This window comes from Lonchura striata, chromosome 1, assembly GCF_050655825.1.
Source record: "Lonchura striata isolate lonStrDom1 chromosome 1, ASM5065582v1, whole genome shotgun sequence".
Classification (NCBI taxonomy): domain Eukaryota; kingdom Metazoa; phylum Chordata; class Aves; order Passeriformes; family Estrildidae; genus Lonchura; species Lonchura striata.
Window position 1 is genome coordinate 30,065,797 of NC_140703.1, and position 13,687 is coordinate 30,079,483.

The 13,687-nt window shown below is 36.8% G+C and overlaps 1 protein-coding gene across 11 annotated transcripts in view; it reads right to left on the minus strand.

The window, feature by feature from the left end:
- SPAG17 (sperm associated antigen 17) overlaps nucleotides 1–13,687 on the minus strand; it is an 86,203-nt gene that overhangs the window by 35,293 nt on the left and 37,223 nt on the right. For all 11 annotated transcript variants that reach the window (XM_085572632.1, XM_085572604.1, XM_085572615.1 and 8 more), the window contains 6 exons: nucleotides 12,060–12,210; nucleotides 10,131–10,361; nucleotides 8,073–8,161; nucleotides 7,293–7,409; nucleotides 5,557–5,711; nucleotides 995–1,074 (listed from right to left, as the gene is read on the minus strand). In XM_085572632.1, coding sequence (XP_085428758.1) covers nucleotides 995–1,074; nucleotides 5,557–5,711; nucleotides 7,293–7,409; nucleotides 8,073–8,161; nucleotides 10,131–10,361; nucleotides 12,060–12,210 — 823 coding nt within the window. The remainder of the gene's footprint in view (nucleotides 1–994; nucleotides 1,075–5,556; nucleotides 5,712–7,292; nucleotides 7,410–8,072; nucleotides 8,162–10,130; nucleotides 10,362–12,059; nucleotides 12,211–13,687) is intronic.

A 13,687-nucleotide genomic window follows, 5' to 3' on the forward strand; every position in this document is an offset into this window, starting at 1 on the left:
TTGAAAACACCTAAGGACACCGTTCCCCATCTGCATGTTCCAGCTAGAGGTGATTATATCCTTTCAGCAAGTAGTCTATGAATCATAACTGTCACAAAGCATCACATGGGCAAGATTCAGTCTAGCTCCTGTGACAGCTAGATATGTACAAATTATGATTTAGTAGTCATAACTGTACTTTTAGTTTCAAATTATAATCATAGATGTTAACTGAGTTGAGAAGTAATGTTTCTATTTTTGTAAATGCTAACTGCTAGTCCTGGGAGGTTTCAAAGTGCATTCTCAAGAAAGGGAAGAAAGCAAAGGTTAAACATAAACAAATCATTGTTATTACCATTTAAATACACAAGTAGACAATTTTGACACAAGTTCTTTTTTGTCAATAGAGGTTTTCAGATTCTATCAACAGTTACTGTATGAACTGCTTGCTATTTTCGCAACCCAAAATGTCGCTTATAATTCAAGTTTGCTCTGCAGTCTTGTCAATTCAAGTTTCCAGTTTTAGCTTCTAGCCCACAGCTTATGGCTTCCAGCTTTTATCCTGCCCTTTAAAAAGGAATTTTCCTGAATCGTGTTACCAGCTTTAACTACTGCTTACCTCGTCATATGTTCAGTCATCTGAACAGATACATATTTACATGCAATCCTTAATCTTATTAGATAAGCACAGCTATTGAAAATGTAAAGCTGTCAGTTTTCAGAACAGATAAAGATACAGAATACTTAAATATATACATTTAATTAATTCCAAAACATATTTATGCCTATATAGATGTCAAAACAGTGTAATCCTATGAAAAAACATATGCAATTCTGCTCTGAACATATCTGTGTCTCAGCACTTAGAGTGAAAAATTAATTTACTAGGATACAATAAAAAGATATCCATTTCTGGCCTTCTTAGTAAAGCCAGTTTTTTTGACAGTGCTGGCAAACAGTCCTAGAGGCCCTTCTGCCATGGCTTTTTCCAATTTAAAAGACTCTATTTGCTTACCTATCTTCTCTTTTTGGTATTTAGCTTCTTCCTCTTTCACCCAATCTTCAACAGAGTTGGCCACCACCTCAAGATAGCTCCTGAAAAGCAGAATATCCCTTTATATAATATAATATGGTATTCACTAATATGATTTCAGGTCAAACAAGATCACTTGGCTTCTCAGTTTCTTATACAAGTATTATTCTACAATCTTTGAGACAAGACTTGTATTTGAAAGGATTTCTCTCAGTTTTTACAGGAACTGGTACTTTTACTTAGCTGGTATTTGCTTAGTACATGTTACACTTGGAATTTTGCTTATCCTTTCTGCAAAGAAATATAAGAAACTTGTCTGCCAAAGAACACCTGCTAAAGAAAAATCCAGGAAATCAGAAAACCTCAAGACATTCAGTTCCAAAAGGCTCAGACTCATTGTCATCCCCACTCTTTTGCCACTGAATAACTTATTTTCTTAGTTGTTTTTGATGCTGATTTTTAGAACATGCTTTACTTGTTCATTCAGAAACTGAAGTGTTATTGTATATAATGCAACCTCTTATTTATTGGTGTGACAAGAAAGATATTTGGAAATTGTCATCCAAATCCAGATGAGAGAATCAGTGTAACATAACCTGCCATGAATTAAGAATACTCACAGGTAGTAATTAAGTTAAACTGAGAACTGAAAGACAAACTGATCCAGAGTTTGCTGCTGGTATCTGCAGTTGCATTGTCTCATCTTCCAAAGGTGTCTGAAATGACTGCTAAAGTAGCTCACTCTAAACAATTGCTTTCAAGAAAGGAGGAAGCCTGGGAGTCTTATATGCAACTGCCACTCAAGCCCTCATTTGGAGTTGTATTTCAATTCGTGAAAGTAAAATTCTTCATGTGTGCAAAATTGAGAGGAGCATTTGAAGCATGCATTGGATTCAGTTGCTGAGTATATATAATATCTTCATGATAATTTTGTATTTACAAGTTCAGGATGATTCAATTGTATTCAAAAACTCTAAGTGGAGTAGAGGCTTTTGAGTATGAACATGTAGACAATGCAATCAGTTCTTATTGCAGCAGTATGTCCAAGAGAATTAACCTGTAGGTCATGTACAAAGGCAGGAATGCACAGTTCAGGTACAGCTTCAAGATATACAAGACTCTCCCACCTTCTGCAATGTAGGTGGAGTCTGCTTTGGGAAACTTGCATGGAGAAACTGTTGATCATATATCTGCTCAGCAGGGAGAAGGTTATTCTGTTTGTATCTGACGAAAAGTGCACAAGCTATAAAAACCTACGGTGTTGAAAGCAAAAGGCAGATCTAGTCTGGAACATAGAGTTGCCAGTACTGAAATAACTTGAAGATGAATATAGGTTATAAATAAAAAAGAGACTATTTGTGTGGAAAATATTTTTGGCCAATGAAACAGTCATTCAAAGTCTAAAATACACATTCTATTAATATGTATTCTGATGTCACTACTGCCAATGTCTGACTCAGAAGCATTTCTCAGAAAGGATTATTCTTTTCCAGTAACTTGTGTAATGTGTTTACTATGAAACTATAAACAAATGTCATTAAGATTAACTTTAGGGAAAATAATGGTTTTGATAATGCCTGAATTAATGTGGCTTCCTGATAGAGTGGCCACTTATTCTAACCAGAATTAAATGTTTTATATACACACTTATCATGTGTCCTTGCCTTCGGTTTCCTTTACTCAGTGTCATCCATTAGATTTCACATGCAGATTCCTGCTGCTACCCTTTAAACAGTATAATTTCTGAATTTTTGGATGTTCTATATGAACTACAGGACCTAATATCCATAAAAACAAAGGAAGATAACTGGGATCTCCAGGAGAAAAAGCTGCTGCAATGTCAGAAATTTAATTTCCTTTTGCATGAGAATTTGCTGTAACAGGACCCACTGTAATCAAAATGAAATTATTCTGTGATTCTGTAACCAACTGATTATCAGATAACAGATTTATATTCCAGACAGCAACTATGAAACAAGTCTACAAAGATGGTCTGTAGTCTATAAGGTGTCACAATAAAGAAGCAACAAGTGAACACAGATAAAGAACTCATCAGAGAAATTGCCAAGCTCTGCATCTATTTTGCATTTGTAACTCTTCTGTGATGAATGTGTGATTCTTAAAGCTATACCAAAAATGAGAATGATAGTGATTTTAATCACTATAAAAATCAATAAATTGCTATTAAACTCATCAGGACTCAGTTATTTCATACAAAGGTAAAAACAAGTAATACTACTCTTAATTAATAAGAGCCTGTTTCTGGCGACTCAGCAGGATCTGGAAGCTAACTGCAGGCAATAGCTTGAAGCACTCCAGGCATTTAATGAGTGTCTTCCACAGAACTGTTATGTTGCTTGGAAACATACGCTAGCAAGTATTTATGATACTTTGTCTGAAGATCCGGAATGATCTTTATCAATAAGGGCTGAATAAAGTCTGAAAATGTGCTGACTATTTTGCAGAGTATAGGCAGGTATCAATGACACATAACAGAACCAAAAAGAGAACCTATAGCTCTTCAAAAATTCTAAGTCGCATATATAGCAGTGATGTTGAATATGTATAGGAAACAAGAGCAAAGCCAAGCCATCTTGTCAGCATTCATTACACTTTCTTACAGAACTGCTTGCTGCTTTGAAATAGAACCTGGTGAAATGTCACTGGACAAAGCAGGCATGCTTTAATGTCTAAGCCTTGTTTCCAGGGGATGTGGAAGAGTAAGAAGTAGAAGCACACATCTATTTCATCCTCAGCTGATTTATAGTCAGATAAAATGCATAATTTCTCCTTTGGATGCAAAATCAGCAGCTTTTCTTTTGCAGCTATCAAGAGCTTTTCCCATCTCCCAGTTGGTCTTGATCGATTTCAATGAATGCCCTTTCAAGGTGACCAGTCAGTCTGTGGTTTTACAACCCCAGAGATGAACAGTGGTTGTTTCAGGGACAAATGCTTCCTGAGGAAATCTGGTACGTCCCTCTGCTTCTACAGCACCAATATTGCCGGGATGAGGTGTCTCTCAGCGTATGCAAACACCAGGTGACACATCAGATGTTCTGGGCTGTGTGAGCTGCTCCCTGGTGTTTGTTCCAAAAGTGCATGTATGGGTCTCCTAGGGGTCTCATGTTCAATTCTGCCCAGAAAACCCAAATACACCAGGTAGCTGAAGTGGCACCAACTGTTTATGTTTAGGAAACTTGAATTAGGCATCTAAAGTCCAGTGTCACAAAGAAGGGTAAGAACTGCTGGCAGAGGAAAGAGCTCTGGGTGCCAACAGAGCTGTGTGACAGCCCTTGAGACCACTGACCCTATGCTTGGGTCTGTCTGAATGCAAGGCCCAGCATCTTTCACTTCTCTTTTGGGGAAGATTTTCATTGCTATATAAATGCAAAACCACTGAGCAGACATTTAGTGGATCTACCCAACAAAACACAAAACAGCCAGCATTTTCTCCAAGGAACTTTGAATTTCTGCTGGTAAATATCTTCTTGCTCTGGTCCTATTCACTGCTAATCACAACAGACTGTTTTCATGGCAAATAATTTAAGTCCAAATGCCTGGAAAGCTGAGATGGACCTACAAAGAGTTCCTTGACTGAGAGCAAAGATACAAAATACAATACAAAATACAGCTTCAGGAAGTCACATTTTCCCTATTTAGTATTCAAACCTGTTCAAATATATACAGGTGTCAACCAAAGTTTATTAGAAAAGTTCCCATAATATGATAAATGAGGCACTACATTCAGAAAAGGATACCTGCAGACAAATGGGGGGGAGGTATTTTTATATGGATAATTTGTTTGACATTTTATTTGATAAATCTAATTAATCCATAGAGCACAAGAGTGACATAGCTAAAAATACCTCAGCTGTCTCTCAATGGAATTTTAATATTGTTACATATCAGTACATGGACAGTTATTCTATTTTCAGTCAATTATTTGAAATAGTAGTTGTATCTACATCATCATTTATATCACTGCTTTCAGTGTAAAAATATATTCCAAAATAAATAGGTTCATTAACAAAAGAGTTTATCAACTACTTGCACACCTCCAGCTGGTGAGCAGGTATTGATAAGGAATTAAGAAGAATGTGTTATTCTGTGGGAAAAAAATCTAATAGTAACAAAGGGATTTGAACATTTCTCAAAAAAATTTCCCACTAAATCACTCAATTTATGTATATATAGTAGAAAAACCTGGTAATTATATACTTAGACAGAATTATTTTTTTAGCATTCTTCACCTGAAATGTCCTACAATTTTCTTGCTGTGGCATTTCTAATATGATTTTGTATGTATATGTACACTATTTACATTTTTATACTTGATGATAAGGAGCTACACTCTGCATTGTTCTCACTTGGAAAAGTTCAACAGAATTCTTTTGATACAGCACTGTTTTTGGCCTGCATGACTTTCTCATAAATGTGTCACATTTAATTTCACATCTTAATTTCAAAGCTTTGCCCTAAGCACATCCATGGAGGCTTTAATTAAAAATGACTGCGAATGAGACAGGGAAGATAAAATCCATTACCTGAATCCCACATTAGAGTGCAGAGCAATATTCCAAGTCTCTTGGCTCAGACGATGTTGATTCATAGGATTGTGAAAAATCATTAGTAAAGAGTTATCTTGGGTATGATAAAAGGAATCAATACATCTGTATTCTTGGGATGCTGTATGAAGGACCTGAAAAGGAAAGAAATAAAGGTACATCCTTCCTGCAGATGGTAGCACATGTGCAGAGCCTACACAGCACAGCTTTGAGCAAGAGGTGCTCCAGAACATTCTCCTACGAGATGTAACCAAAGTATTTGGATTCCAGCAACCTGAATTGTTCAGGTAGGTGGAAACTGAAACTGCATTGCTATTCATGTTAAGAATAGATACCAACTATGCTGCACCTTCTGACTGACCATGAAGGAAAAAGTTCAGCTTCACAAAACCCATATAAATTAAAATATTAAACAAATACTTAAACAAGTTTAAATAATAAAAGAAATAAATAGCAAATAAAACCAGAATTACCATATACCAGACCAAAAAAATACCTAATTTACTTTTTTTTAATCTCAGTTGAGTTCCCTTGGTATTCAATTTGCTTTACCATGACCTGCACATCTCTGAGATTGGCTGTGATCTACATTATTCCACCCTACTCTGTACTGCTCCATCATTTTCAATATTTATATTGCCTGAAGGTTGAAACTTATTTTGTAGTCATAGGTAGAAAAAAGCCTTCTTATAAATTATTATTCTTCATAACTATGCAGCTGAAGGTTCTAGAAGGATCTGTTCTATGACCTTTCCAGGCACAGAGGTGAGGCTGATTAAGTTGGTAGATTCCAGGGAGCTCCTTTCTACCCTTTTTAAAGATGTGCAAAATGTTTCTCTTTATTCAGTCATCTGGAACTTCACCTGACTGCCATGATTTTCTTTCAAAAGGTTATTTGCCGCTGCAATAAAATGCTATTTTTAAATTCTCCTTCAGTATCTTTTTACTAGACTCACTAATTATTGGTAGTTGAAGTAGTATTAGCTATTTCTATTGCATATGAAGGGATTCCCCATGCATTGAAATGCATGACCAGACTTCAAAATTATCACACTAAAGTGGTGCTGCAAAAGTCCAGGCAGCACTTCCTTCACCCATGTATAGCATGTGCCAGGATCAATTAAAAATTACAACCTATGAAGCTCAAGGCAACACAGGAACTAAAAATCCACTCCTCCCAAGAGGATGCCTCTCAATTCAAGCCAACTACACTTGAACATATCTTTCAGATTTGTCATTCTATCTTTCTGCAAGGTAAGTTTTTAGTGTTTAGTTTGCAAGATTACTACAATGATGCTTTTAGCCCTTAAAGGGTGAAGTACTGTAACAACCAAATTTTCTATTTGCCCATAAAACATACACTGCAAATGCATTTGCAAAGTATATTTTCACAACCACTGCACTGAGTCCCAAAGCTGCTACAGAGGACGATCCCTTGGGGCAAGGTGGTTTTGTCTCCACCACTCTTTCATCTAAGAGACTTGCTGCCAAATAGGACACCTCCAGTTTGGCTAAACCAGGAAATAAAAACCTTTTACAAACTAAATTTCGCATGAAGAACTGAAAAGTACCTAAAGCACAATAATGTTTGGTAAAAATGAAAGATAAAACTGAATCAATTATTGAGCGGAAAAATACCCTGAACTCCACTACTTCTACTTTATATAGTGTTCTGAGGGAGGACTGAATAGATGAGATTGTCAGTTCAAAGATACCTGACGAAGAACATGTGGTTGAAAATGCTCTTCCAAACTCCAGTCTGTCAAGCAACGCCTCTGTGTCTTTTTTATTTCTTCTAAAGTTGGTCCTAGGCCATCATTTTCCAGACTCACCTCAAAATACAACAAACCAAAATAATGAATCTCAACATTTCAGTGTCAGTATTAAATTGACTGTAATCTTATTGGATTAATAGACTGCACCCCATGTTGCATCACAGTTAACTGCATAATGATGCATATGTGCAGACCCATATGGCACTGTTTAATCAAAAATACAATTACTCACAACCAGGTTTGGTTTTGGAATTTTTATGACAAAATAATCTAAATATTTTATTATTAGCTTATATGTTTTTGAGTTCTGTAAGCAATTATGAGTACTCAAACATGTCCTGTGATGTAACTTTAAAATTGCTATGTTTATTATGGGATATATATGTGGCAGACAGGTGATTCTGAAGATGCCAAACTACACAGTTTTCTAGTGTGACAGTTTGACAATTTCTTTTAAACTTTCACATTTGTATTTGTCTCCTGGTATTCAGAAAAAGCAGCAGAGAATTGTAATTAACAGCTTAATCGAAACCAGTCACCTTGGAATTCAAAGAAAGTGATTTCACAGTGCTTAAAAGTTATGTCAGTATTTTCCAAACATCACAGAATTAACATTTGCATGCAATATTGCAAAGGTATCCCCAGTAACATGGCCTGGCTTTGAGCAGTAGTTTCTGCTGCCTCATGCAAAGCCTAGTTGACTCCATTTCTCACACTTGCCATATCAGAATAAAGCTGATACAAGTCTATGTTCAACAGAGGATAAACCAGATCGTTTTCTTCATCTTCATCACTTGTTTCAGTACACCCTGCAAATTGAAAGCAGAACTTAAAGAATTGTTCCAAAAATTTCAGCCCTACTAAAATTGGAGTAGTGCAATTTCCTCAGTGTCCCTGATGAGACTAACATAAAGTTGAAGCTTCCTTTTTTTGTCCTATAATTATTGTTTTTGTCCTATAATTATTTTTTTTGTGCTATAATTACACAATCAGCTCTGCTACACTTCTTTACTAAGAGAGCACTTTAAAATCCAGTGACAACAAGTGCCAGATAACTAAATAAAATTAAAAGAAAAAAAAAGAAGACTTTATAAAACCCTCTCAAATAATCCTTTCTATGCTGGCCCACTGAAAATACTCAGAAGTAGCCTCCTGGTTCATAAACAAAGAACCATTTTTCTTCTTTAAAAAGCATTCCTTTGCACAGATGACATTAAAATAAAAGACAAGATCAATTGTTCTGGTACTTTCACACATTTTTGACAGATGTAAATTTTAAAGTTTAAATTAATTTGGTTTATACAGATCCATAAACTATTGGCAGAATATTAGTTCTCCTGAGGATCTGACCACTATTGCAATGAACACCTGATATGAACAGCATCACATGAGGACTTTAACTTTTATATTCTCTTAATTTAAAAAAAAAAATCCTTTCAATAGAATTCTTTATTCCCTAAATTAGGGCAGAGGTCCCTAATATTTGATCAAAATTCATATGTACAGGAAAATTACTCTTTCTGGTGGAAAATACACCACAAAGTATTTGTTTGTGTCTTATAAACAGCCCAGCTTCCAGACATACATCTTTAAGCTCTTCTCTTGGAAATTACTGCTTACTGACTGCCTTTAGAAGATTGAAGAAACCTGAAAGCAAATGTTTTATCTTCCTGGTATTTGCTTCTGTGCTGCAGAAGTGCTGAAAGGATGTTATGCTTGTAACTGCAAAATTTAATATTGTGACTAGTAAAAAAGAAAAATAAAATAACACAAAGATGTTCCCTAGATGCAGAAGAAAAGCAGATAAGAAGGACTCATTTTTGTCTGCTCCAGCCTTCTAAGAAAGGATCCCATCTAAGCTGCTTGGTTAGACATTGCTATTAGGAAAGCATGGACAACATCACAAAGTACTGCATCCAGCTCTGGGGTCCTCAGCACAGGGAACACATGGACCTGTTGAAGCTGGTCCAGAGTAGACCCAATGAAGGTGATTGCAAAGATGGAGAACCTTTCCTGTGAAGACAGGCTCAGGGAGTTCAGCCTGGAGAAGGGAAGGCTGTGTGGAGTTCTTCTTATTGTGTCCTTGGAAGAGACTTTCTAGTAGGACCTGTAGTCACAGGATAAGGAGTAAAGGTTTTAAAGGAAAGGAGGATAGATTCAGACTAGGTATAAGGAAGAATTTTTTATCATACGAGTGATGAAACACTGGAACAGATATCCCAGAAAGGTGGTGGATGCTCCATCCCTGGAAGCACTGGAGGTCAGATTCGACTCTGAGAAACCTGATATAGTTGAAAATGTCTCTGCTTATTGCAGGGATGTCAGAACAGATGACCTTTAGGGTCCCTGCCAACCTAAATAATGATTCTATGATTCTGTGATCATGAACCTAAAGGTGTAATTGCTTAAAATTACCTAATTTCTAATTTTCTTGTGTCCTGAAAAAATAATCACTTGATTTTAATGTTGCTTTTTGGCCAACACATCTCCTTTAACCAGGCCAACAACTTTTCATTATGCTAGAGTCTGCAGGAGAAAATGCAGAACTTGAGAAACTTCATTCTGCATCATCTACAATCATTAATGCCGTACTACAAAATAGCTTTTGTCTTTATTCTAGTATTCCTACAGTTACTCAATGTACAGGCTATACAATATTTGAAAATTTGGTGACTTGTGCAAGGAAGAAAAATCACATCCCTGCAATAGCAAATGATACGGTAAAACAAATAGTGGATTAAAATTCTTCAGGATTAACGTAAACAGAAAGCTTTTTACCAGAGCTTCTTGGAGATTTCCCATTAAATTTCTTTTCCATAAGGAAGGGTTGTCTCAGCTGTCTTGCAAACATGGCTGGATTATCCCAAGGGATATAAGACACTTCAGAATCACCTCCAACCTTAGATCCAGAGCTCTCCAGGAAACCAGAGTCACTTAGCCCAGTCAGCTTCATGCTTTCAAAAGTAAACACTCTGAAGGCTCTTTCTACTTCAGCCCAACTCAGAAGTTCTAAAAAAGAATTACAATCATTAACTGAAAACGTCCTTACAGCTCAGCAGAAAATAAATACAAGACCATTTAAGTGTATTGTTCTTGGCAACTCTGCAAAAGCCAACAGCAATTTCCTTTATGGTACTGGATCAACTTATGTGGGCTACATTTTACACTGCATTCAAAGTCAAATGCTTCCAAATTGCAAAATGATATGGCTACGTATTAATCCATCTTAAATGAAGTGGTTCCTACATCTGAATACCTTCTGGCTCATTAACTTTATATAAATGATGTTGATTTTAAAATACTGAGTAGGCTTTATCAGGACAGTTAGCAACTAGTTATTTTCAGTTCATGAAGTGTTTCCATTATCTGTAACTTCTCAAAAAAAGTATCAATTTTTTTTCCTCTTCAGAAGGAATTTTACACATGATTTAAGCAGAAGTATGCAAGGTGCAAAAGCAATAATAAATCCTGCTTACGCTTGTATGCATCCGTGTCCATATAACAGTGATAAACATGCAAGGGACTGGAGTTTAAGACAGAGAGTACAATGCCCAAATCACATAAAGAATATCTTCAGTTTGAAATGTTTTCTCTTTAGGGTGGTTAAGTACCTAAGCACGTCATGTATCTCGAGAATGTTGGATCTCTCAACTTCTGTTCAAATTAATCATCTCCTTTGATAGAAGCAAAGGCTTTGCTAGCTAAGTTACCAGTTAGGAGAGTCTGGCAGTACAGTATGGCCCAGTGAGGATCATCAAATTCAACACCCATCAGCTGGAAGACTATAGCAATAGCGAATAATTTAATAGCTTACTGTCCAAAATGAACATACCAACAACTAGAAACAACAGTGAAGTGTAAATTAATCCAACACAGGGAATTCAGGATGAAAGGGCTGGGAAAGTACCTTCAAATCCTGTGATTTATATGATGACATGAATGTAACTAAAGGGATTTGAATGTTTATATTTCTTAATAACCTAGAGCAGACTTTTGATATTACCTAAGGGTATTTATGTAGTCTTTGGGATTGTTTCCCAGTCATGATGGTAACCACACTCCAAGAAAAGGTAACTGCAGAAGTGATTATGGTTGGAGAAATGAATGTATTCTTGGTTTGATAAAGGGACTGTTATAAAGTAGCTTCATTTTTAACACCAACAGCTTACACATGAATAACACCATCCACAATGTATTGTGAACATTGTATGAAATATACGATGTATTTCAGAATACATTCTGAAAGCCATGTATTGTTCCATAAAAATTGTCTACTTAAGATACATGTGCTTTACCTCCAAAAGTGAGTTGATAAATCAACACAGTTTACATCAGTGTCTCTCAAAATGCATTCTACATTCTAGGACCAAAATTGCAATTTTTACTGCTGTTTTTTCCCCTCAGAATTAGTAAATGTTTGTATGTTTGCAAATATAAATAAATAAAGTAGTTCCAAGATAAGTTACAGCTCTTAATTATGCAATATTTAACACTCACAGTTGTTCCTAACCATGAAACTGAGGTCTGAAGTTAGGCTTAACTTGTATAGTAGGCTATAATTATATATAAACAAGAATGTGAAAATGGGAAATTCTGCAAAGGTTTATTTGGCAGCTTTAAAATCTTGCCCCAAAATTCCTGCTATTAGAGAGGATCATCAACCAGAAATAAAAAGAATGGAAATTGTATCAATGAAAATCATTTTACCAGTAGTAAAATAATGCATGAACTCGTGAACTCTGGCCAAGCGTTTAGTGTTGTTTTCAGTTGAAGGAGGGGTGAAATGGATAAGTTCTGTAAGAGGCAGTTTATCCATCATTTCATGCTCAATCTTTTCTGGATTAAAGTTCTCCTGGACCTGGAACAAAAATCAAAGTACCAGAGTTAAAGTAAACTTTACCACTATTGACTTTCCAAAAATTATGTTTGAATAAAGAATAATGTCTTCTTTCTACAGCAGAAGACATTGGCATGTGCTTAAGCCTGTTTGACATCAACTTATATTTGAACATGTGCCCACAGTGTGGTTTTGAATCATGGTGTCAGACATTGTAGGCAGAAAAATATTAGACACATAAGAGAATGACTGACAGCATAATAACAGACATTTGTTAGAAGTTATTGGCCTGTGCTAGCTAGACTTAAAAATACAGAAATATGTATTGATCTGTCCAGACTGGCAGCAGGCACCTTCCATGTATCTTTCAGATGGTCTGTGCTACTTTTTATAGCAATGAAATCAAGAAACTTATTGATCAGTCTGTGAAGAGAGGCATCCATCCCTCTATATCCAAGGATTTATTTTTCAGACGTCGTGGTAACTTTCACGCTTTTTAGTATTACACACTTATGGTACCTTTGTCTTCAACTGCCTATTACAAATGTTTGTCCTCTACTCTTTCCTCAAACATTGTGCTAAATCCTGAATTTCCTTTTCAGCAAGTATATAAAATACATCAAGAGTATGTCTGCTAAAAGCATCTCTTACGTTGATTACTCAGTCCTTCCTTCAGCTTGAATACATCCAATGTGTCAAACTTGAATTGTTTCTGAGTAGTTTTAATCAATGGTTGTGTCGTGGTTTGACATGGAAAAAGAATTTTCTCGGAAGGAAGAGGTCAATTTGGATATTGACCAATTGAAGGTGGACAGGCCTCTGAGAACACAGAGGGGTTAAAAGCAGAATTCCCAGGAGAACTCGCTCTCTTTGGTTCCACTCAGCGTGCAGTGCAGCCTCTCCCCTGCCTGACAACGAGCTGGGTGGGGAGGGGAAGGCCCATGGCCTGCATGAGGTAGGCCCAAGGGTGCAGGGACTGGAACCCCCTGCAGATGGAAGGGTGGAGAAATCTGGGATGTCTCCACTCCCCCCCCCGAGTCTCTCTCTTAAGAGTTTTGTCAGCAATACACCACAGGAAAGGAGAAGAGCTGGGGGGCTGCAAGGTGCCCAGCTGCCCGTGGGAGCCGGAGCCTGGGCAGTGAGCCATCCTGGGAGTCGGGACTTTTAACCCTTCCTGAGAAATGGAAGCTTTGTGAAATTTTTCTCCTCCTTGGTTTGAAAGAGAGGAAGAGAGACAGCTTGGACCCTGGGATGTTAGAAGGAGAAATTCTAGGTGGGAGGAGATGATGGAGTAGCTTTTGGCTGGACTTTTTCTTGGTAGTCACAGACTAAACAGATCTTCTCCTCCAAGAGAGACTGTATTTTAAGAGGATGCTGGTGAGCCAAAGAGACCTGCTTCAGCTGGGAAAAGACAGAAGTGGAGTGAACAGAGAAAAGTTAGGGAGGTTTGTGGTGGTGCCCCCTGTCTTCAGAGAAGAAGAAGAGAAGATCTCTGTTC